General features: G+C 25.3%; 1 protein-coding gene across 1 annotated transcript in view; it reads right to left on the reverse strand.

Moving 5' to 3' along the window:
- Positions 1-24838, reverse strand: part of LOC145277819 (protocadherin Fat 4-like) — a 514458-nt gene that overhangs the window by 147510 nt on the left and 342110 nt on the right. Inside the window, exon 13 of the mRNA XM_080129718.1 lies at positions 13009-13105. Within this exon, the coding sequence (XP_079985844.1) occupies positions 13009-13105 (97 nt within the window). The remainder of the gene's footprint in view (positions 1-13008; positions 13106-24838) is intronic.

Genomic DNA, 24838 nt, shown 5'->3' on the forward strand with positions numbered 1-24838 from the left:
ACATGTAGGTCGGTTTAATGCTCCTTTTGACCAACACCATTCCAGAGATATTGTCATCTGACACCGGGATGCTGGTATCCAGCGCATAAATGAGACTCACAGATCATACGATGCGCTTCAATATCCTTTAATGTTTGTTCGTGGAGAAGATCGTTACCACTTTGGAATTCCTCAATTAGACACATCTACATCGGAATATAAGTTTTCCAAAAAATTTTCTTGTAAGGATTTCTATGCATAGATTCAGGACCAAAAGAATAACAATGACCAGAATAATGATACTGGTGATTCTACTACTACTACTACTACTACTACTACTACTACTACTACTACTACTACTACTAATAACAATAATAATAATAATAATAATAATAACAATAATAATAATAATAATAATGATGATAATGATAATAATAATGATAAAAACAATGGAAATATTTATTACAATCATTTACATCGGTTTCAAGACCTTTTCAATCAGTATGCTACTGACATGTGTGCTAAAATGGAATCAGAACGCCTACATCAGAAATAAGTAGGCAAAATTGCGTTGTGATAGTTACATACATTTGAGGGATGGTCTTAACAGAGATGCAGATCCAAACAATCTAGGCAAGCTTTGTATTCTGCCCTTCACATTTACTGGTGGACCTCGCTATATGCACAAAAGGACTCATGATGCGATGACAATTGCTCATATTCTAATTTGGCTCGTGAATAATATATGTTCGAATGACATTGATAAAATCATCTCTGCAGAACTACCAGAACCGTCTGTTGACAGGGATTTATATAACATGGTAAAGGCACATAATGATTCATGAACCATGTGGCCCTGGTTTTAGAAGAGACTTACCGTGTGTTAAAGACAACAGGATATGCACAAAAAGGTATCCTCGCCAGTTTATTAGTGAGACACAGACTGATACTGATGGATATCCATGATGGAAGACCCGAAGATGGTGGCTTCACTGCGACGGCAAGAAATTACGAGATCGACAACAGATGGGTCATCCCACACTGCCCAATTCTTATCAGCACCTTTGATGCCCACATAAATGTCGAATTTTGTGCTTCTGTTCATTGTATCAAATATGTTTGTAAGTACATCAATAAGGGTTCTGATGCCACCTCCTTTGGTCTTCATAACGACAATACAAGAGATGAAGTCCTACAATATCAGGTAGGGCGGTACATTAGCACTAGTGAGGCATTTTGGTGAATATTTGGATTCCCTATCCATGATAGGCATCCAACAATTCAATTGAAAATGGACAGCGAGTGAACTGCACCGTGACAACAGCACAAAATATAGTACAAGCACCTAGACAGACAACTTTGACTGTTTTCTTCAGACTGTGTGAAATCGATGACTTCACCAAAACTTTAATCTATTCTGAAATTCCTTCATACTACACATGGAATAAGAAGCATTGGATTCGCAGAACTATCGGTAGACGAGTTGAAGGTGCTGAAGGTATTAAATGGAATTATTGCCTGGGACGTGTCTATACTGTACCTCCAAATCAACACAAATGTTTCTACCTCCGAATTCTGCTTCATGAAGTTCAAGGGCCAACAAACTTTGAAGATCTTCGTAAATTCGGTAATCGAGTTTGGCCTACCTACAGGGAAGCCTGTATGGCTCGAGGTTTACTTGAGGATGACACTCGCTGGGAAGCTACATTAGCTGAAATTGCTGCCTCATATTCAGCTCGGGGACTTTTCAAACCATTTGTTAAGATATTACATTTCTGCATTGTTGGAAACGCATTTAACTTGTGGTTGAAATTCAGAAATAGCCTTTCCGAAGATTATTTACATCAAGCGTAAGTACGCCTTCCAGAGATTCAACTTTATTATTGTGATGAGTTTTACAATAAGACGTTAATAGATATAGAGAACAAAATCATTCTTATAGGGGGAAAAATTTGCAATCATATCGTCTGCCACAAACTGAACGCACAATGACAATGAGCAAATTCCAACTCTAATACTTCAGGAAACATCCTATGATGTCGACTCTTTAACAAGGTACATCAATGAAATGATGCCTAACCTACTTCCTGAGCAGCTGTTCGCTTTCGACACAGTTACCAACAACGTTTTCAGACGTGCTGGTGGAATTTTCTTTCTGGATGCACCTGGAGGCACTGAAAAAACATTTGTTACCAAATTAATATTTGTCAAAGTTAGGTAAACTAAAACTATTGCCATTGCCGTCGCCAAACACAAATTATTGTGTGGGACGAGTGCACCATGGCTCATAAAGGAGCTTTTGAGGCTCTTCGGGATATAAGAGATGACCATGGGTGGTGTTACCCTTCTACTTTCATGTGACTTTCGCCAAACACCTGTGGTCCCAAAGGGAACCAGATCTGATCAGGTATGTGCGTGCCTAAAATCGTCCTATTTATGGAGACAAGTAAAACCCCTTCAGTTAACAAATAACATGCGTGTTAAACTTAATGGAGATGGAGCAATGGAAAAGTTTTGCCAGAACCTTCTGACACTTGGCCACGGAAAGTTCCAGCAGGTTTCACTGGCCACATAAAAATTAACACTATATGTAGCCTTGTCAATACTCTCGACGATCTTATAACAATCAGTTTTCCCAAATCTGATTGACAATTTTTGCAATCATGATTGGCTCTATGAAAGAACTATATTGGCACCCATAAATTCAATTGCCAGAGCAATTAATCGACGTATGCGAGACAGTCTTCCTGGGACGATTAAAATGTTTAAGTCAATCAATGCAAATATAGATTCACTTGACAATGTTATATTTCCCATTGAATTTCTTAATAGTCTTGATATTTGTAGTCTTCCCGATCCTGTTTTGGCCCTCAAGCTGGGATGCCCTGTAATTCTCCTAAGAAATTGTGCAATGGTACTAGACTTGTTGTCAATAGAATGTCTGAAAACATCATCGACGCTACAGTAATTACTGGATGTGGAAAAGGAGAGGATGTCTTGATACCTAAGGTGACATTGACTACATCAGGAAGAGAAGCGCCCTACGTGTTCAGAAGAATACAGTTTCCTCTTCGAGTTGCATTTGCAATGTAAATAAATAAATCCCAAGGGCATTGTCCGTGCTGAAATGCACTTAAAAGAATCTTGCTTCTCTCATGGACAACTTTATGTTGGATGTTCTCGAGTGAGTAGCAAAAAAAATGCCGAAAAACAAGACAAAGAATGTTGTATACACTGAAGTTCTGTAAATTCTCAACACCAGGCCTCTGTATGACTATGTATTTTCTTTATTTGTGGTTTTTCAATACAGAACTGGAATATTAATTGTTGCTTGCATGTAGCATCCACTGCGTGGTTTCTACGTTGTTCATTTGGGTGTGAATTTACACCACAGTTTACTATAATAATTTACAGCCTCAAAAAAAAAATAATGCAGTTTTCTTTGAAACAAAATATTAGAATTACCAAAAATACGGATCAAAATGAGCATTTAAAGAGCATCAAAGCAAGCACCAAACTAAAACTGGAAAAAATTTGAACTTTTAAAAAAGAAAACAGCTAAATATTTTCCATTTATTTAAAGTAAAGCAGAATTGTTTTTAATTACTTCTAATATTAAAGGCAACATCGTAAATTAAATTTTAGCAAGTTAGATAATTTCCTCATTGAATTAATAAAAACAATTCAAATTAACATTTTTTAAACCAAGTTTGTTTTTTAATTAAACATTTTAAGGTAATATTTCAAACAATAACAAACAAATTCTCTTAAAGCTAAATAAACATTAAAATAAAATGTTGCGATAACAAAAATCGAACTGTAAAAAAAAAGAAAATCGAATAGCTTAAATTAAAAAATTAACATTGCAAAATATACCAAACTATATTCAGACATTGATTTTGGGTGGAAATTTGGGAGCCAAGAGGTCAAAGTTAAACGATTTGACCTTTAAGAACTCTACCACACTCCTCCACTAATTTTAACTCTAACAACTTGACATTTCATGTGTATGTTACTTGGACCTGAATCGAACTTTTTAATTTCCGTTGAGCCCCCCCCCCAAAAAAAAACTAATGCTCATGTGTCACATTTAGGGTCAAAATTTAAAATATTTGACCTTTGCTTTCTCTACCAAACTACAGGGTCTAATCACTTGAAATTTCACAATTTTAGGTCTAAATACTTGAAGTTTTAGATATAAATTACTTGGATCTGGGTCAAACATTTTCATTTGATAACGTCTAAATGATCAAAATCGCGGTCAGATTTCCAAAGATTTGATACTTTTGCGATCTCTACTAAACAAATATTGTGTCCAAAGACATGAAATCTCAAATAAGATAATTTGGAACAGGATCAAACTTTATATTTTGGTTTGAGCTTGAAAAAATAAATGTTAAGAGGTCAAAATTAGGGTCAAAGTTCAAAAATATTTTACCTTCGTGGTCTCTACCAAACTACTCGTAATAAACACTTGAACTGTGACATAAAGCATAGCGATAATGAGGTCAATCATTTTCATTCGTTTTGAACCGAACATTTGGCTGCCAAGGACCCAAAGTTTGCAGATTTGACCTTTATAGTCTCTACTAAACTATTCTGACAATTTTGGGCCTAAAATATTATTTTAACCTGCAGTGTATTCAGACATATGGCTCGCTATCAAATTAGATTTTGGGTGGAAATTTCGCAGCCAATGGGTCAAAGTTCAAAGATTTAACCTTTTAGAACTATACCACACTCCTTTAACAATTTTGGGTCTAAACGGTTGAAATTTTAGATGTGGGTCTCTTCGACATGGGTCAAACTTTTTCATGTGCTTTGAGTGCAGAAAAATAACTGCTAAGAGAAAAAAATGGTATCATAGTTATAAATATTTCATTTTTACGTTTTCTACAAAATTACTCTGCAAATTTGGAACGTAAATCCTCAAAATTTGAGATACAGGAAATGTGAGGAAAATTTTTTTTTTATTGGCTTTAACCCCGAAAATAACTGCTAAAGAGTCCAGACCATCAGCGGGCAACGCCGAGTCGAAACGCATGTGTTTTTAAAAATTTTGCAATGTTTTATAAAATTATTCCTGCTTTATAAAATTATTCCTGTTTTATAAAATTATTCAGGATTATAAAATTATTCATGTTTTATGAATTATTCATATTTTATAAAATAATCCATATAGTATAAAATTATTCATATTTTATAAAATTATTCATATTTTATGAAATTCTCCATATTTTATGAAATTATTCATATTTTATGAAATTATTCATGTTTTTTTAAATCATTCATGTTTTATAACATTATTCATGTTTTATAAAATTACATATGTTTTATGAATTATTCATATTTTATAAAATTCTTCATGTTCGATAAAATTATTTATGTTTTAGAAAACTATTAATATTTTATGAAATTATTCATGCTTTATAAAATTATGCATATTTTATAAAATTATTAATATTTTATGAAGTTATTACTTTATGAAAATAATGAAATTATTCCTGTTTTATGAAATTATTCATATTTTCTAAAATTATTCATGTTTTATGAAATTACTAATGTTTTATGAAATTATTCATATTTTATTACATTATTCATATTTAATAACAGTATTCATATTTAATAACAGTATTCATATTTAATAACAGTATTCATATTTTATTCAATTATTCATGTTTTATAAAATTATTCATATTTGATAAACTTATTCATGTTTTATAGAATGTGTCATATTACATAAAATCATTCAAACTTTATAAAATTATCCATGTTTTATTAATTATTTTTATTTTATAAAATTATTCATGTTTTATAAAATGATTCATGTTTCATGACATTATTCATATTTTATAAAATTATTCATATTTATGAAATCATTCATATTTTATGACATTATTCATGTTTTATAAAATGATTCATATTTTATGAAATTATTCATGTTATAAAACTATTCAAGTTTTATAAAATTATTCATGTTTTATAAAATGATTCATGTTTAATAAATTATTCATATTTTATAAAATCATTCATATTTTATGAAATTATTAATGTTTTATAAAATTATTCATATTTTATAAAATTAACCATATTTTATAAGATTATTCATGTTTTATAAAACGATTCATGTTTTAAAAAAGTATTGATATTTTATAAAATTATTCATGTTTATAAAATTATTCATATTTTATGAAATAAATCATGATTTATGAAATTATTTATACTTCATGAAATTATTCATATTTTATAAAATAATTCATATGGTATAAAAGTATTCATATTTTATGAAAATATTCATATTTTTAAAAATTATTCATGTTTTACAAGATATTCATGTTTTATGAAATTATTCATATTGTATAAACTTATTCAGATTTTATAAAATATGAATGTTTTATTAAATTGGTGATATTTTATAAAATTATTCATGTATTATAAAATTAGTCATATTCTATGCAATTATTCATGTTTTATAAAATTATTCATATTTTATAAAATTATTAATATTTTATGAAATTAATCATGTTTTATGAAATTATTTATTTTTTATAAATTAGTCTTGTTTTATGAAACTATTCATTTTTTGTGTAAAATTATTTATTTCTTATGAATTATTCATGTTTTATGAAACTATTCATGTTTTGTAAAATTATTCATATTTTATAAATTATTCATGTTTTATATAAGTATTCATGTATTATAAAATTATTGGTATTTTATGAAATAATCCAAGTTTTATGAAATCATTTATGTTTTATAAATTATTTAAATTTTATAAAATTATTCATGTTTATAAAATTGGTCATATTTTATGAGATTATTCATGTTTTATGCAAGTATTTATTTTTTATAAATTTTTCATATTTTGTAAATTATTCATGTTTTATAAAATTATTAATCATTTATAAAATTATTTATGTCTCATAAAATTATTCGTATTTTATGAAATTTGTCATGATTTATAAAATTTATAATGTTTTATAAAAGTTTTAATGTTTTATAAAATAATTCATGTTTTATAAAATTTTAAATGTTTTATGAAATTATTAATGTTTTATAAAATTATGTATGTTTTATAAAATGATCAATGTCTTATGAAATTATTATATTTTATAAAATTATTCATCTTTATAAAATTTTTAATGTTTTATAAAATTATTCATGTTTTATAAAATTATTAATGTTTTATAACATTTTAATTGTTTTATCAAATTATTCATGTTTAATGTCTTATTCATATTTTATATAATTATTCATCTTTATAAAATTATTTATGTTTTATAAATTATTCATATTTTTTAAAATTATTCATGTTTTATGAAAAACTTCCTATTTTGTGATATTATTCATATTTTATAAAATTAGTCATATTTTATGAAATTATTGATGTTTTATAAAATTATTCATATTTTATAAAATTATTCATATTTTATTGAATTATTCATATGTTATAAAATTATGTATGTTTCATAAAATTATTCCTGTTTTATAAAATTATTTATATTTGTTAAAATTATTTATATTTTATAACATTTGTCATATTTTATAAAAATATGCATATTTTATTAATTATTCATGTTTTATAAAATGATACATATTTTATAAAATGATACATATTCTATAAAATGATTAATATTTTATGAAATTATTCATCTTTGTTAAATTATTCATGTTTTATGAATTATTTATATTTTATTAAATTATTCATATTTTATAAAATGATTCATGTTTTATAAATTATTCACATCTTATGACATTATACATGTTTTATAAAAGTATTCATATTTTATAAAATTATGCATATTTTATGACATTATTTATGTTTTATAAATCAATCATATTTTATAAAATCATTCATTGTATAAAATTATTCATTTTATAAAACTATTCATGTTTTATAAAATTATTCATGTTTTATAAATTATTCATGTTTTATAAATAATTCATGTTTTATAAATTATTCATGTTTCATAAACTATTCATATTTTATAAAATCATTAATATTTAATGAAATTATTCATGTTTTATAAAATTATTCATATTTTATAAAATTAATCATATTTTATAAAATTATTCATTTTTTATAAAATTATTCATGTTTTATAAATTAATAATGTTTTATAAAATATTTTAAATTTCATGAAATTATTCATGTGGTATAAAATTATTCATATTTAAAAAATCAATCATATTTTATAAAATTATTCATATTTTATAAAATTGTTTATATTTTATAAAATTATTCATATTGTATAAAATTATTCATATTTTATTTAATTATTCATCATTATAAAATTTTGTATGTTTCATAAAATTATTCATGTTTTATGAAGTTATTTATATTTGTTAAATTTATTCATATTTTATTATACTCTTCATATTTTATAAAAATATTCATATTTTATTTAATTATTCATGTTTTATTAAATGATACATATTTTATAAAATGATTCATATTTTATGAAATTATTCATGTTTTATAAAATTAGTCATGTTTTATAAAATTGTTCATATTTTATAAAATGATTCATAATTTATAAAATTTTTCATGTTTAATGAAATTATTCATGTTTTAGAAAATTATTCATGTTTTATGAAACTATTCATGTTTTTAAAAATTATTCATGTTTTATAAAATACTTCATATTTTATGAAATTATTCATATTGTATATAATTATTAATGTTTTATAAAATTTATCATTTGTTGTAAATTATTCATGGTATATAAAGTATTCATGTTTTATTAAATTATTCCTGTTTTGTAAATTATTCATATTTTATTAGATTATTCATATTTTATTAAATTATTCATGTTTTATGAAATGATTCATGTTTTATAAATGATTCATATTTTATTAGATTATTCATATTTTATTAAATTATTCATATTTTTTAAAATTATTCATTTTTTTAACCTAATCATGTTTCCTGAAATTATTCATGTTTTATATAATTTTTCATGTTTTATAAAATTAGTCATCTTTTATAAAATTATATATGTTTTATAAAATTATTCATGTTTTATAAAATGTTTCATGTTTTACAAAATATTCATGTTTTATTAAATTATTCATATTGTATAAAATTATTCATATTTTATAAAATATTAACGTTTTATAAAATTGTTCATTTTTTATAAAATTATTCATGTTTTATGAAATTATTCATATTTTATAAATTTATTCGTGTTTCATAAAATTATTCATATTGCATGAAATTCTTCGTGTTTTATAAAATTATTCATATTTTATAAAATTATTCATCTTTTATGAAATTAATCATGTTTTATTAAATTATTAATGTTTTATAAATTATTCATGTTTCATGAAACTATTCATGTTTTGTAAAATTATTCATGTTTTATAAATTATTCATGTTTTATAAAAGTATTAATGTTTTATAAAATTATTCGTATTTTATGAAATCATTTATGTTTTATAAATTATTAAAATTTTAAAAAATTAATGATGTTTTTTGAAATTAGTCATATTTTTTTAGATTATTCATGTTTTATACAATTATTAATTTTTTATAAAATTTTTTATGTTTTGTAAATTATTCCTGTTTTATAAAATTATTTATGTCTTATTAAATTATTCATATGTTATGAAATTACTCATGTTTTATAAATTAATAGTGTTTTATAAAATTTTTAATGTTTTATAAATTTATTCATGTTGTATAAAATTTTTAATGTTTTCTATCATTGATGTTTTATAAAATTATTCATGTTTTATAAAATGTTTAATGTCTTATAAAATAATTCATATTTTATAAAATTATTCATGTTCAAATAAATGTTTAATGTCTTATAAAATGTTCATATTTTATAAAATAATTCATGTTTTATAAAATTATTCATGAATTATTAATGTTTTATAAAATTATTCACGTTTTATGAAAATGTTCATGTTTTTTTAAATTATTATATTTTATTAAATTTTTAAGGTTTTATACAATTATTAATGTTATAAAAATTTTAATTGTTTATATAATTTTTAATGTTTTGTAAAATTATTAATGTTTTATAAAATGATACATATTTCATAAAATTATTCACATTTTATGAAATTATTCATGTTTTATAAAATTATTCATGTTTTATAAAATTATTCATGTTTTATAAAATTATTCATATTTTATGTAATTATTCATGTTTTATAAAATTAATCATATTTTATAAAATTCTTCATATTTTATAAAATTTTTAATGTTTTTTAAAATTATCTATGTTTTAAAAAATTATTCATATTTTGTAAAATTTGTAATGTTTTTAAAATTATTCATATTTTATAAAATTATTCATTTGTTATAAAACTGTTTATGTTTTATGAAATGATTCATATTTTATAAAATGATTCATGTTTTATAAAATGATTTATGCTTCATAAAATGATTCATATTTTACAAAATTTCAAGTTATAATTCTTAAAATTTTTTCTCAATGAATATTAATTACAATAATTGACATGTATATTTTGTAGCTATACTCAAATATTTTTAAATCTATGAATAATTTTAAGCAACCATTTCCTTCTTTTTTAGTATTTGTTATTCTTTGTATTGATCAGATAAAGACATTTTTTCTTCAGGGCAAAGATTTTCTATGTTGTTTATTTTCTCTACTTTCTTTCTTTTATTTTTAATTAACACAGTTCTCTCTTTAATCCTACATTCCGCTATGTCTGCTTCGAGTGTATATCTATAGTTTGGAGCGAGTCTTTTAAGTATGATAGTGGATTTATTAAAGCATAAGCTACGTGTTTCATCATGGCGTAGTGGCTTTCTATTTTGTAGGCAGTTATTTATTCAAACATTTAGACACAAGATTTTGAAAGGTCAGCAGACTAGTAGCACTTTTACCTACAATAATATGTCTAGACCGTAGTTCTCGGTAAATGCGCCTCGGGCGATTAGCAATAAACTGATTCCTTATCAAAGTGTGCATTTCTTATTGCTGCAAAGAATTATACATCAGACTGATAGATGCAAGATCAGCACTACAAAATGATTTAGACTTAATTGGACTGATTTTCAGAGACGTATCCTCGATTTAGTATGACAGCTACTCATGACTCATTAATTTCGGTTTCGGCTGATGTTGAAATTTCTGAAGATCTTTCTTCGTGTTTTTCAACCACTTAGCATTTCTGTTGTAATTTGGCCGTTTTTCTTATGTATTGCTCTAGTAAAAGCATCACTCTGAACACAAGAAATGCAGAAAAATTAAACAAATAAAACTGAAACTGCTAAGATACGTGTGTACTCTCCCACCTCGATGTTTTCATCCTTCTTGACCCTTCACAGCTAGTTGGCGTGGCGACAGTCGAGGTCATATACAGTGTTATTTGACACTTCACGGGGACATGGACCCTGCGTACATGGGTTTTAATGTTTTTGTAATCGAGCATGTATTTATTTTAATTTTCGCATTCTTTTATTTCTTCAATTAAAGTTGATTCATACTTTTATTTGGTACGTGTTTTATTTTATTTTCATTTCATTTTAATATATTTTTGTTATCATATTTCTTACACTAAATATTTTTATTTTTTGTTACATTTATTTTTTCACACATATTCAAATAATGCTTTTGGCCTTTTTCCTGGGGGGAGCCTAAAATAGTACCTTCAAAAAAGTGTTCGTGATTAAATAAACAAATAAAAACCTTTTGCGTATACGCTTTTTAGGGAGCAACCATTAAATTAAAACCTGTTTACGCAGGATCCACGTTTCCCGTGAAGTACTTTTTTTTATTTTTGTTGTTGTAATAATAATAATAATAATAATAATAATAATAATAATAATAATAATAATAATAATAATAAAAATAATAATAATGGCGCTTGTTCAGTGTACTCACTGCTATATTTTAGATAGGATTTTCAAGTTAAATTTTATGGTATCTTTTTCCATCAAATTGTTAGGTGAGAGTGCAGAATAGTTAGAAAGCCTCTCCCTATTAAGAATGTCTTTCTAAATAACGTGATTATTTAAGCACGGTAAGTACTCGACACAAATACCAGACAATATTTATTTATAAGAAAATACGCTAACTAAAATTTAATGTACTCTTAATATCAAAACTTTAATTAAAACTGATTAGTTAATCAATTTTTAAGATGAATTTGTGTTCGTATGAATAAAGTGTTCGAGAGAATAAAGAATTTAAAGAATAAAATGAATGTGTTCGAGAGCATAGAAAATTTCCTATTTCATTTCCTATTTCAGTCATATAAATTATTTACAGATAAAATATATAAACAAAAACTTTTAAGTTTTAAATATATTTCAAAGAAATAAATTACGCCCGGTGTTAAAATATTGAATTCATCAATTGTTTTAGTTTTAAAAAAATAAAAAAAAACTGTCGTGAAAAACGCTTCTAACTTTAAAATATTTGGAAATACTCAATGAAAAGTTTTATTTATTATTAAAAGAACGAACTGAAAAATATTCTCATATCAAAATTATTTGTCGTGCAGTTTCAAAAAATGAATAAAATGAAATATTCTACTTCCTTCGATAGATATAAAAATTCAAAACCAACGAACTTATTGTTATATTTTGTCAGATTAAAATGTCCCAATGTTCAATTATTATAACAATTGCAATTATATATATATCCAAATGGAGAATTGTTTTTTCTCTTTAGGAGAATAAAAAACATGCACAATCTAAGGCAACAAAAAATATTTTTTTATGGCCAGGTGGTTGAACACCGGAATCTTTCTATACCTACATGTTGATCAGGAAATGACGTCACGTCATGTTCACTGGCTTACTCTCTCGGTAGCCGTGTTCAAACTTGATTTTTACCGAGGCGGTTTCACAATTAATAGGACTGCAAACGAATAAAAATGACGACCTATGTATTTTGTTGTAAAGAATTTTATTTATTTCATTTTAAAATAGTTGTGGTTTATGTTTACTTTTAAAAATAAACCCATTAGAAAGCAGGTGTACAAGTATAATTCTGTTGATAGATAGATAGATAGATAGATAGATAGTGCGTTTTGTTTACTCACGTGTATCTTCGTTTAATATGACGTGTAGATTAGACTTCAAACAAATGGGGAAATTGTCATTGACATCTTCAACAAGCACGCTCACTGTGCAAGTCGCCTAGGAAAAACACACAAGTTTATATAAATAACTAATAAAAATTATATATATATATATATATATATATATATATATATATATATATATATATATATATATATATATATATATATGCCTGGCAAGGCCACAGGGTAGACAACAGAAGTAGCAAAACTAAGGCTGGTCTGCTAGGACACTATATCTACAAATGTAAGCAAATGTGGTCATATTTTCTTGGTTTGAAAATATAGGTTCTTTTATACCAATTGTAATACAATTTTAGCGGTAGAATAGTATTATAATCTTCAAAAAGCTGGCAAAAGTATGAAGCATTTCAATATTCAATTTGCCTACAAGTATATATATATATATATATATATATATATATATATATATATATATATATATATACATATATATATATGCAGAGAGAGAGAGAGAGAGAGGGAGAAATATGCCAGTTTTTTTAAGCAATTTATAAGTTCTAAATCTCGGTGACTATTGATCAGAATTTAACAAACGGAGGTGCATTGGAATTTAACAAATGAAGGTTCGTTGAAGCCAACATATGATCATGACCTGAAATGTGTAGTGACATTTGCACATTATTTTTGCACATTATTATTTAAACAAGCGGGGGATCACTTTTCTTTATTAGTTTAACGTAAAATGAACACCCACTTTATGGTCACCTTGGTTATAAAGTTGATTGATTGGTTAGATTAATATAGAAAAGTGATCCCCACTTTTTAAACTATAATTTATTCATATCATTGAAATTACTCGTTTCCTGGGATTTTAATTGTTGTTTTCGTTTTCAGCACCCTCGACAAAAGGGTATACAGATTATTTGATACTTAAAATATTCATAATCGTACCCTATTTCCAAAAGAGGGGAGATATAACACATGAGAAATATTTGGAATCAAGTCTCACCTTGCTGTTATTTCAGATCATTTAAAATCATTGCAGCAAGTTTTATACTCCCCGCCATTAAGGCCGAAGGTTTGAGTGATATATATATATATATATATATATATATATATATGTGTGTGTGTGTGTGTGTGTGTGTGTGTGTGTGTGTGTGTGTGTGTGTGTGTGTGTGTGTGTGTGATTTTTGGGGTTCGTTCGTTATCAATTAAACCATATTTCTACATTACAAATTTAATTGAGATTTTCAGACAGACTTTCTTATGAGTCAAGGAATGTTTGAATGTTATTAAAATAAATTCATATATCAAATTATAAAAATATTAAATAAAATGAAAATACTTTTCGAAGTCGTTTCTGTGGAACTATTCAATTTTTACTTCCGGTAGTTATTTCAATGTATCCACCACGATTTGCCGACTCTAATCGATAAGTGTAAAAATAAATATCCTCTATTTTTTAAATTTAAATTCATTTCCCAATTTTTTAAATTTAAAACAAATTGCTCGTCAGAACGTGCGTTTTGAATTGAAACATAAACGTCAAAGAACCTTAACAAAACCATCTTTGTCGTAAAAACAAAATTGGGAGCACACTTTTTTATTTTTTGTTTGTTTATTTGTGTTTAAACAGTTGTTTCTATATGAGAAAATATGAACTTTATTTATTATTTAAACTATTATATAAATTCTTAGGTGAAAGTACAGTTTTTTTTCCGAAGAAAATACACGGTACATATGCATTTTGTTAACGTGCTGAAATATCTTCTTTTTTATTTTTATTTGTTTTTCAGCCATTCTTACCATCAAGAGGGGAGGGTGTTTTGTAACTATTCTGTGCCTTCAACTAACAATTTATTATTAAAAAAAACAATTTATTATTTACAATTCATTATTACAAAAAAGATATCGTGAAATTATATAAAAAAAGAAAAGATATTGTGAAAGTTGAATTTAACTTGAAAAAAAACGCGATTAAGGTCCGATTAAGATTCGATTGTTTTGTTTTTGCTTTTTTGTTACCGTAAGAAAACTTTTTTTAACAAAATTGAAAGTACATGTTTTTTTTCTTTTTTGTACAAAAGTTTGTATATGCGAAAATATGAATGCTTTTTCTTTATTAAAGAAATTATTAGGTGAAATACAGAAACGTTTTCGGCAGATTTGACGTTTAGTTGTACAAATATCCTCAAACCAGGTAATCACTAAAAGGGACTCTAAATGGTCGACACCGGTATTGAGCAAAAGTTTGTTTACATGTTTTACAAACTTTAAATGGGTAAAATATAAGCACATTATTGAAAATGTGATCATGTGATTAACATTTAATTTAAATTAACCATGTTGTTTAACAAATTACAAAATATAATGCAAGATGAAGTTTTAAAATGATTAAATGTTTTATTTTATTTAAAATTAAAAAAAAAATTGACCAATAAAAATAAAATTTGGGTACTTATGTATTTTTGGTGCCGTGCTGAAATACTAACGTTATTATTTTGAAAACCATTTTTAATGAGGAGCTGAGGGTGTTTTATAACTATTCTGTGCTTCCACCTTACAATAAAAAAAAGAAAGATATCATGAAACTTGAATTTAAACTGAAAAAAAAACTATAAAAATAGCACGGTAGCATTTGCCTTCGTATACGTCCGAGAACAGTATCAACAGTAAAATTAAACCAAAATTTGGTGCTGATGCGTTTTTGATACCACGCTATTTTTATTAAAAAACAAAAGGTAAATTTTCACATTAGGTCCACCTCCACAATTTTTAACATGGGTAGGTTGGGGGTGTTTATTCCGAAAGCCGTCTTTAAGATGGGGAGAATGGTGGTATTTATTCCAAAAGCCGTTTTTAACATGGGGAGGTTAGGGTGTTTATTCCGAAAGCCGTTCTTAATATGGGGAGCTTGGGGTGTTTATTTATGACCGCCAGTGATTTATAGAGCATAGTACAGGTTTTTATATCTCGAAAATTACTTGCCTCTGCAAATTTTAAATGAGATTTTCTTATTCAGCATAGTCGAAAACCTTTAAAGGTAGTCATTTTAAAGAAAATTGTGGCGCAGTATCAAAAATAAAAATAGACAGAAAAATACCCGCTTCGGGTTTGTACTTGCAAAAAGATTTGAAAAAGTTGTCAACAAAAACAAATATATAACAAGCAAATCATTTCAAAAGCAAGATAAGTTTCTTTTCTACCTAACTGGATAATTTTAGTGTTTTTATTGGGTTTGTATTACTGTACACATAGATTCGAAAAAGTTGTCAAAAAACAAATGTATAACAAATATTATCAAAGGCAAGATAAGTTACTTTTCTACCAAACTGAATCATTTTTTAGTGTTTTTATTTAATGTAAAATGTCATTCGGCTCGAAAAACACAGGGTTTACCGCTATATTCGAAAATTACAAATGGCGGCAGACTGTGTTAAACACGTTAAGTTTGGGAAAATGAGTTAAAACTAAAAAAAACTATACAAATTACTGTTAAATAACAACCGAATATATGGCAGCCTATGTCATGGTAACATATATTGAGTGTGTTCATAACATTATTTTGTATGGTTTTTAGTTTAAACTCATTTTTCCAAACTTAACGTGTTCAACACAGTCTGCTGCCATTTGTATTTTTCAAATATACTAATAAACACTGCATGTTTTCGAACCGATTAAACATTTTACATTACATAAAAACATTAAAATCTTATCCAGTTAGATAGAAAAGTAACTTATATTACCTTTGTTAAAACATTTATTTATTGTATATTTATTTTTCGAAAACTTTTTCGTATCTGTGTGTTTTTTTATTTAATGTAACGGTTAGTCGGCTCGAAAAACAGTGTTTATCGGTGTATTTGAAAATTACAAAGGGTGGTGGACACTGTTGATTACGTTAAGTGTGAGAAAGTGAGTAAAAACTAAAAACTATACAAAATATTGTCAAAAACACACTGAATATGTCAGTCTATGTATAGGTAACATATATTCGGTGGGTTTCTGACACTGTTTTGTGTAAAATGTATGTTTGTAATATCATTATGAAATCGTCCAAAAAGTATGTTTGTAATATTGTTATGTAAATATAAAATGTATGTTTGTAATATCATTATGAAAATGTGTAAAATTTATGTTTGTAATATCATTAGGAGAAAGTGTAAAATGTATGTCTGTAATATAATTATGAAAACGTGTAAAATCTATGTATGTAATATCATAATCAAAACGTCTAACATTTATGTTTGTAATATCATCATGAAAACGTGCAAAATGTATGTTTGTAATATCATTATGAAAACGTGTAAGATAAATGTTTGTTATATCATTATGAAAACGTGTAAAAAATATGTTTTTAATGTCATCATGAGAAATGTAAAATCTATGTTGATAATATCATTATGAAAACGTGAAAAATTTATGTTTGTAATATCATTACAAAAACGTGTCAAATAAATTTTTGTAATATCATTATGAAAACGTGTAAAATTTATGTTTGTAATATCATTATGAGAAAGTGTAAAATGTATATTTGTCATATCATTATGAAAACGTGTAAAATATATTATTGTAATATCATTATGAAAACGTGTAAAATTTATGTTTGTAATATGATTATGAGAAAGTGTAAGATTAATATTTGTAATATCATTATAAAAACGTGTAAAATTCATGTTTGTAATATCATTATGAAAAAGTATAAAATGTATGTTTGTAATATCATAATAAGAAGGTGTAAAGTTTATGTTTGTAATATCATGATGAAAACATGTTAAATGTATGTTTGTAACATCATTATAAAATCGTGTAAAATTCATGTTTGTAATATCATTATGAAAACGTGAAAAATTTATGTTTGTAATATCATTATGAAAACGTGAAAAATTTATGTTTGTAATATCATTATGAAAACGTTTAAAATTAATGTTTGTAATATCATTATGAAACGTGTAAAATTCATGTTTGTAATATCATTATGGAAACGTGTAAAATTTGTGTTTGTAATATGAAATCGTGCAAAAGGTATATTTGTAATATCATTATGAAAACATGTAACATTTACGTTCGTAATATCATTATGTAAACGTGTAAAATTTATGTTTGTAATATCATTTTGAGAAAGTGTAAAATATATATATATGTGATATCATTATGAAAACGTGTAAATTGTATATTCGTAATATCATAATGAAAACGTGTAAAATGTATGATTGTAATATCATTAAGAAAAACGTGTAGAATTTATGTTTGTAATATCATGATGAAAACGTGTAAAATTTATGTTTGTAATATCATTATGAAAACGTTTAAAAATATGTTTGTAATATAATTATGAAAAATGTAAACTTTATGTTGATAATATCATTATGAAAACATGAAAATATATGTTTTTAATATCATTATGAGAAAGTGTAAAATGTATGTTTGATATATCATTATGAACACGTGTAAAATGTGTGTCTGTAATATCATTATGAAAACGTGTAAAATGTATGTTTGTAATATCATTATGAAAAAGTGTAAAATGTATGTTTGTAATATCATAATCAAAACGTGTAAAATGTATTATTGTAATATAATTATAAGAACGTGTAAAATCTATGTTTGTAATATTATTATGAGAAATTCTAAAATGTCTGTTGTTAATACCATTATGAGAATGTGTAAAATGCATTTTGGTAATATCATAATGAAAACGTGTTAAATGTATGTTTGCAATATCATTAGGTGACAATGTAGAATGTATGTTTGTAATATAATTACGGGAAAGTGTAAAATGTACATTTGTAATATCATTATAAAACCTGTAAAATGTATTTTTGTTATATAATAAAGAAACAGTGTAAAATGCATGTTAGTTATACCATTATGAAAAAGTTTAAAATGTATGTTTGTAATATCATTATGAAAAACGTGGAAAAATTATGGTTGTAACATCATTTGAGAAAGTGTAAAATTAATGTCTATAATATCGTTATAAACACGTGTACAATTTGTGTTTTTAATATGATTATGAGAAATTGAACAATCTATGTTAGCAATATCATAATGAAACGTGTGAAATGTATTTTCGTAAAGTTATTATAAAAAGGTGTAAAATTTGTGTTGGTAATATAATTATAACAACGTGTAAACGTATGTTTGTAATATCATTATGAGCAAGTGTAAAATGTATGTTTGTAATATCATTATGTGAGAATTTGTAAAATGTATATTTGTAATATCATTATAAAATCGTGTAAAAGGTATGGCAATAATATCATGAAAAAGTGTAAAATTTATGTTTGTTATATTATTTAGAGAAAGAGAAAAATGTATGTTTGCAATACGATTATGAGAACGTGTAAAATGTATTTTTGTCATATTATTAAGAGAAAGTGTAAAATGTATGTTTGTAATATCATTATGAACACGTGTAAATGTGTGTGGGTAATATCATTAAGATAAAGTGTAAAATTTATGTTAGTAATACAATTATGAAAACGTGTAAAATGTATGTTTATAATATCATTAGGAAAACGTGTAAAATGTAAGTTTGTAATATCATTATAAAAACATGTAAAATGTATGTTTGTAATATTATAAAACGTGTAAAATGTATGTTCGTAATATCATTATGAACACGTGTAAAAGGTATGTTTGTAATCATTAAGAGAAAGTGTAAAAATATGTTTGTAATATCATTATGAAAACGTGTATAATGTATGTTTATAATATCATTATGAAAACGTGTAAAATGTATGTTTATAATATCATTAGGAAAACGTGTAAAATGTATGTTTATAATATCATTAGGAAAACGTGTAAAATGTAAGTTTGTAATATCATTAGAAAAACATGTAAAATGTATGTTTGTATCATTATGAACACGTGTAAAAGGTATGTTTGTAATCATTAAGAGAAAGTGTAAAAAATATGTTTGTAATCCCATTATGAAACAGTGTCAAATGTATGCTTGTAATATCATTATGAAAACGTGTTAAATGTGTGTTTCTAATATCATTAAACAACGCGTAAAATGTACGTTTGTAAGATCATTATGAGAAAGTGTTAAGTGTATGTTTGTAATATCAATATTTAAACGTGTAAAATTTATGTTTGTAAAATCATTATTAGAAAGTGTAAATCTATTTTTGTACTATCATTATGAAAACGTGTAAAATATATGTTTGTAATATCATTATGGACACGTGTTAAATGTATATTTGTAATATCATTATGATAAAGTGTAAAATGTATGTTTGTACTATCATTATGAAAACGTGTAAAATATATGTTTGTAATATCATTATGGACACGTGTTAAATGTATGTTTGTAATATCATTATGATAAAGTGTAAAATGTATGTTTGTACTATCATTATGAAAACGTGTAAAATATATGTTTGTAATATCATTATGGACACGTGTTAAATGTATGTTTGTAATGTCATTATGATAAAGTGTAAAATGTATGTTTGTACTATCATTATGAAAACGTGTAAAATATATGTTTGTAATATCATTATGGACACGTGTTAAATGTATGCTTGTAATATCATTATGATAAAGTGTCAAATGTATGTTTGTAATATCATTATGAGAAAATATAAAATGTATGTAATATCACCATGAACACGTTTAAAAGGTATGTTTGTAATATTATTATGATACAGTGTAAAAGGTATGTTTGTAATATAATTATGAGAAAGTGTTAAATGTATTTTTGTAATATCAGTATGACAAAGTGTAAAATGTATGCTGATAATATCATTATGAATACGTGTAAAGTGTATGTTTGTAATATCATTATGAGAAGGTGGCAAATAAATGTTTGCAATATCATTATGAGAGCGTGTAACATTTATGTTTGTAATATCATTATGAAAACGTGTAAAATGTGTGTTTGTAATATCATTATGAAAAAGTTTAAAATGTATGTATGTAATATCACATTGAACACGTGTAAAATGTATGTTTGTAATATTATTATGAAAAAGTGTTAAATGTATATTTGTAATATCATTATTCAAACGTGTAATATTTATATTTGTAATAATGTTATGAGAATGTGCATAATGTTAGTTTGTAATATCATTATGAAAACGTGTAAAATTTATGTTTGTAATATCATTATGAAAACGTGTAAAATTTATGTTTGCAGTATCATTATGAAAACGTGTAATATGTATGGTTTTAATATCATATTAAGAAAGTGTAAAATGTATGTGGCTAATATTTTCATAAAACAGTGTAAAATGTATGTTTGTAATATTATTATGATGCGTGTAAAATGTATGTTTGTAATATCATTATGAAAACGTGTAAAATGTATGTTTGTAATATCATAAGTAAAACGTGCAAATGTATGGTTGTAATATCATTATGAAAACGTGTAATATGTATGGTTTTAATATCATATCAAGAAAGTGTAAAAGTTATGTTTGTAATATCATTATTAAAAAGTGTAAAATATATGTTTGTAATATCATTATGATACGTGTAAAATGTATGTTTGCAATATCATTATGAACACGTATAAAATGTATGTTTTTAATATAATTATGAGAACGTGTAAAATGTACGTGTGTCATTTCCTTATGAACACGTGTAAATATATGTTTGTAATATCTATATTAAACGTGTGAAATGTATGAGTGTATAATCAGTATGAGAAACTGTAAAATATATGATTGTAATATCATTGTGAAAACGTGTTAAATGTATGTTTGTAATATCATTAGGAGAACGTGTAAAATTTATGTTTGTGATATCATTATGAGAAAGTGTAAAATGTCTGTTAGTAATATCATTATGAAAACGTGTAAAATGTATGTTCGAAATATCATTATGAAAACGTGTAAAATGTATATTTGTAATATCATTATGAATACATGTTAAATGTAAGTTTTGTAATATAATTATGAAAACGTGTTAAATGTATGTTTTTAATATCATTATGATTAAGTGTAAAATGTATGTTTGTAATATCATTATGAGAAATTGTAAAATGTATGCTTGTAATATCATTATGTGAACATGGTTAATGTATGTTTGTAATATCAGTATCAAAATTTATGTAATATAATTATGAAAACGTTTTAAATAGATATATTTGTAATATATGTATCAAATATAAAATACTTTCAAAATATCCGTTTGTGATATCATTATAAAAAAGTTTTAAAGATTTATGTTTTTAATATTTTCATTAGAACGTTCAAAATATATATATTTTGTAATATTTCTCAGAAAATGTTTTGAAATACCTATGTTGGTAATAGCATTAGGATAACGTTACAAGTGTGTATGCTTATAATATTATTATTAAGTCATTTAAAATGTCTGTTTGTATATCCTGATGAAAACGTTCAAAATATATGCTTTATTACAATTATAAAAACGTTTCAAAAATTCAATGTATTTAATATTACGAAAACGTTGTATATGTGTACATTGTAATATAATGAAAACAGTCACCATGTCTAAGTTTATAATATCATTATGAAAACGTTTAAAATTTATGTGCTTGTAAACTCCTGTTTTAATATTATGAAACCATTAAAAATATCTATGTTGCTAAAATCATAATGACAACGTTCAATATATCCTATTTGTAATATAATTTGGAAAAAGATGGAAAATGTCTGTTTTACATATTATTCTACCCATGTTCAGAATATCCGTTTTACCGTCATTTTGGAAACATTCAATGTGTTTAATTTTGAAATATTATAAGAAAGTCCACAATCTCTGTTTTTATTAGTCATGAAACCGTTTAAAATGACTCTGTAATATAGTTAGAAAAATGTTTAAAATATCTGTATGTAATATCATAACGAAAACTTTAAAAATCTTTGTGTTTGTCATATCATTATAAAAACATAGATCACGTCTGTGTTTGTAATATTATTACGAAATCATGCAGAATGTCCGTTTGAAATATCGTAATAAAAAAATCAAAATGTCTATGATTATAATATCAATATGAAATAATTAGAAATATCTAATATTATTATACAAAACTTTCAAAATGTCTCATATTTTTCTTATTATTATAAAATCGTAAAAAATTCTATGTTTGTAATATTATAATGGAAATGCAAAAATGTCTTTTTTTGTAATACCAATATTAAAAATGAGCAATGCCTATGTTAGTAGTATCATTATAAAAACGTTCAAAATATATATTTATACAATATCATAAGGAAAACGTTCAAAATGCTTAATTTTGTAATATCATTTACGAAATCTCTATTTTTGTAATATGATGATGTTATGTGGAAATAGGTATCCAACCCGGAACATTCTACATAAAGAACCGAGTCATCAGATTCATAAGTCCTTTTTTGAACAGAGACTTCCCCTTGAACTTTAACACGCTTTATTTGTCTCTATGTAAATACGTAAATAAACTTCTTTTTCAGTATGCAAACCACAGTATATATTAATTTATTCATTTCACGGAATACTTTATCTTTCATTGCCCGTATAATAGGCCACCTTAGGTCATACTAAATTAGCGACGAAGACGAGATACGAAGTCAGCACAAAAACTGAGCACGTGGTGAGCGCAAAATTTGAAAAAAAAAATAGTTTATATCTGATTAATTAAATACTTCTTACAAAGCGAAAGACAAGTACAAAGAATTTTTTATTCTTATTGCCGTTTTTCGTTGAACTTTCTGAAAATTTGACGTCATATCGTCTCGTTTTGGTTAACACGATAAAACGAATTGTACTGTGGAAATTGTTTTTCTGTCATAAAGAAATTCTTAAAAGAAGGTTACGTGTATTTGAAAAAGACGAAAAGGATCTCTGAAAATTTGTAAACTATTGATATTTTTATGGTGAATTGTTTTCTCTTCGAGAATTTCTCAAGTGCTGACAATTTTTTTTTCGTGATGAGATCTGAAGGCGAGCATCTTATTTTTGGAACAAAATTTTGTATACGTTGATTTGTATTTGTGCGTTTAAAAAAATGTCTTCCGAACAAATAACAGAGTTGACGAAAATATTAACTGAGAACTTGATCGCTCAGCAAAAAGCTCAAATTGAATTTCAAAAATGGATATTGATTCAGCAAAAACGTTTTGCATCATTTGTCATTCAGCAAACTACAGAGAATCGTCTATTATGGGAAACTGTGTTTTTACAAAAATCCGAAAATGACGCATCTAGATTTTTTCGGCAGAAGGTATAGCCAACTCTCTAACGGAGTTAAAATACGACCCGGAATGAGGTGATACGTTCCCTGCCTATTATCGTAGGTTCAAGACGATTTTTACGAAAAGATGTGAGAAATGGTGGGATGAGGAAAGAATCACACTCCTACATCAGAAATTGGGTACGGATGAAAACTTTGATTGTCCGTATAAGAGGCCACCTTGGGACATATCAGATAAGAGAAAACTTCAAAATGTGTGCGTAATATAACTATAAAGATGCTATAAATGCCTGTTTGTAAACGTTCAAAATGTTTTGATATAATGATACACACGAGTAAATATCTGTTTGTAATGTCATTATGAAAACGTTCAATATATATCTGCATTTTGTCCTTGCTAATATAGTCAGAGAATGCTTCGTTGCTGGGTTCGAATCTCTCGACCGGTGTTAATCGTGACACTCTGCACTGATGATTCCCGAAAGGATGACACCCTAGTGTCTGTAGGTATTTAATAATTATCATAGTAAATAATTATGTCAGCTCCTTTAAGAAAGTCGTTTCTTATCGTTAAGCACTGTACAGTTGAAATAAAGTTGATAAATTTAGCTCGCATGCGCAGATTATCATATAATGATTAGATCACTCTGACAGACATTAAAATCATTTAAAAATAAA

This window comes from Euprymna scolopes, chromosome 6 (assembly GCF_053919585.1).
Source record: "Euprymna scolopes isolate OS-2025 chromosome 6, ASM5391958v1, whole genome shotgun sequence".
Lineage (NCBI taxonomy): Eukaryota > Metazoa > Mollusca > Cephalopoda > Sepiida > Sepiolidae > Euprymna > Euprymna scolopes.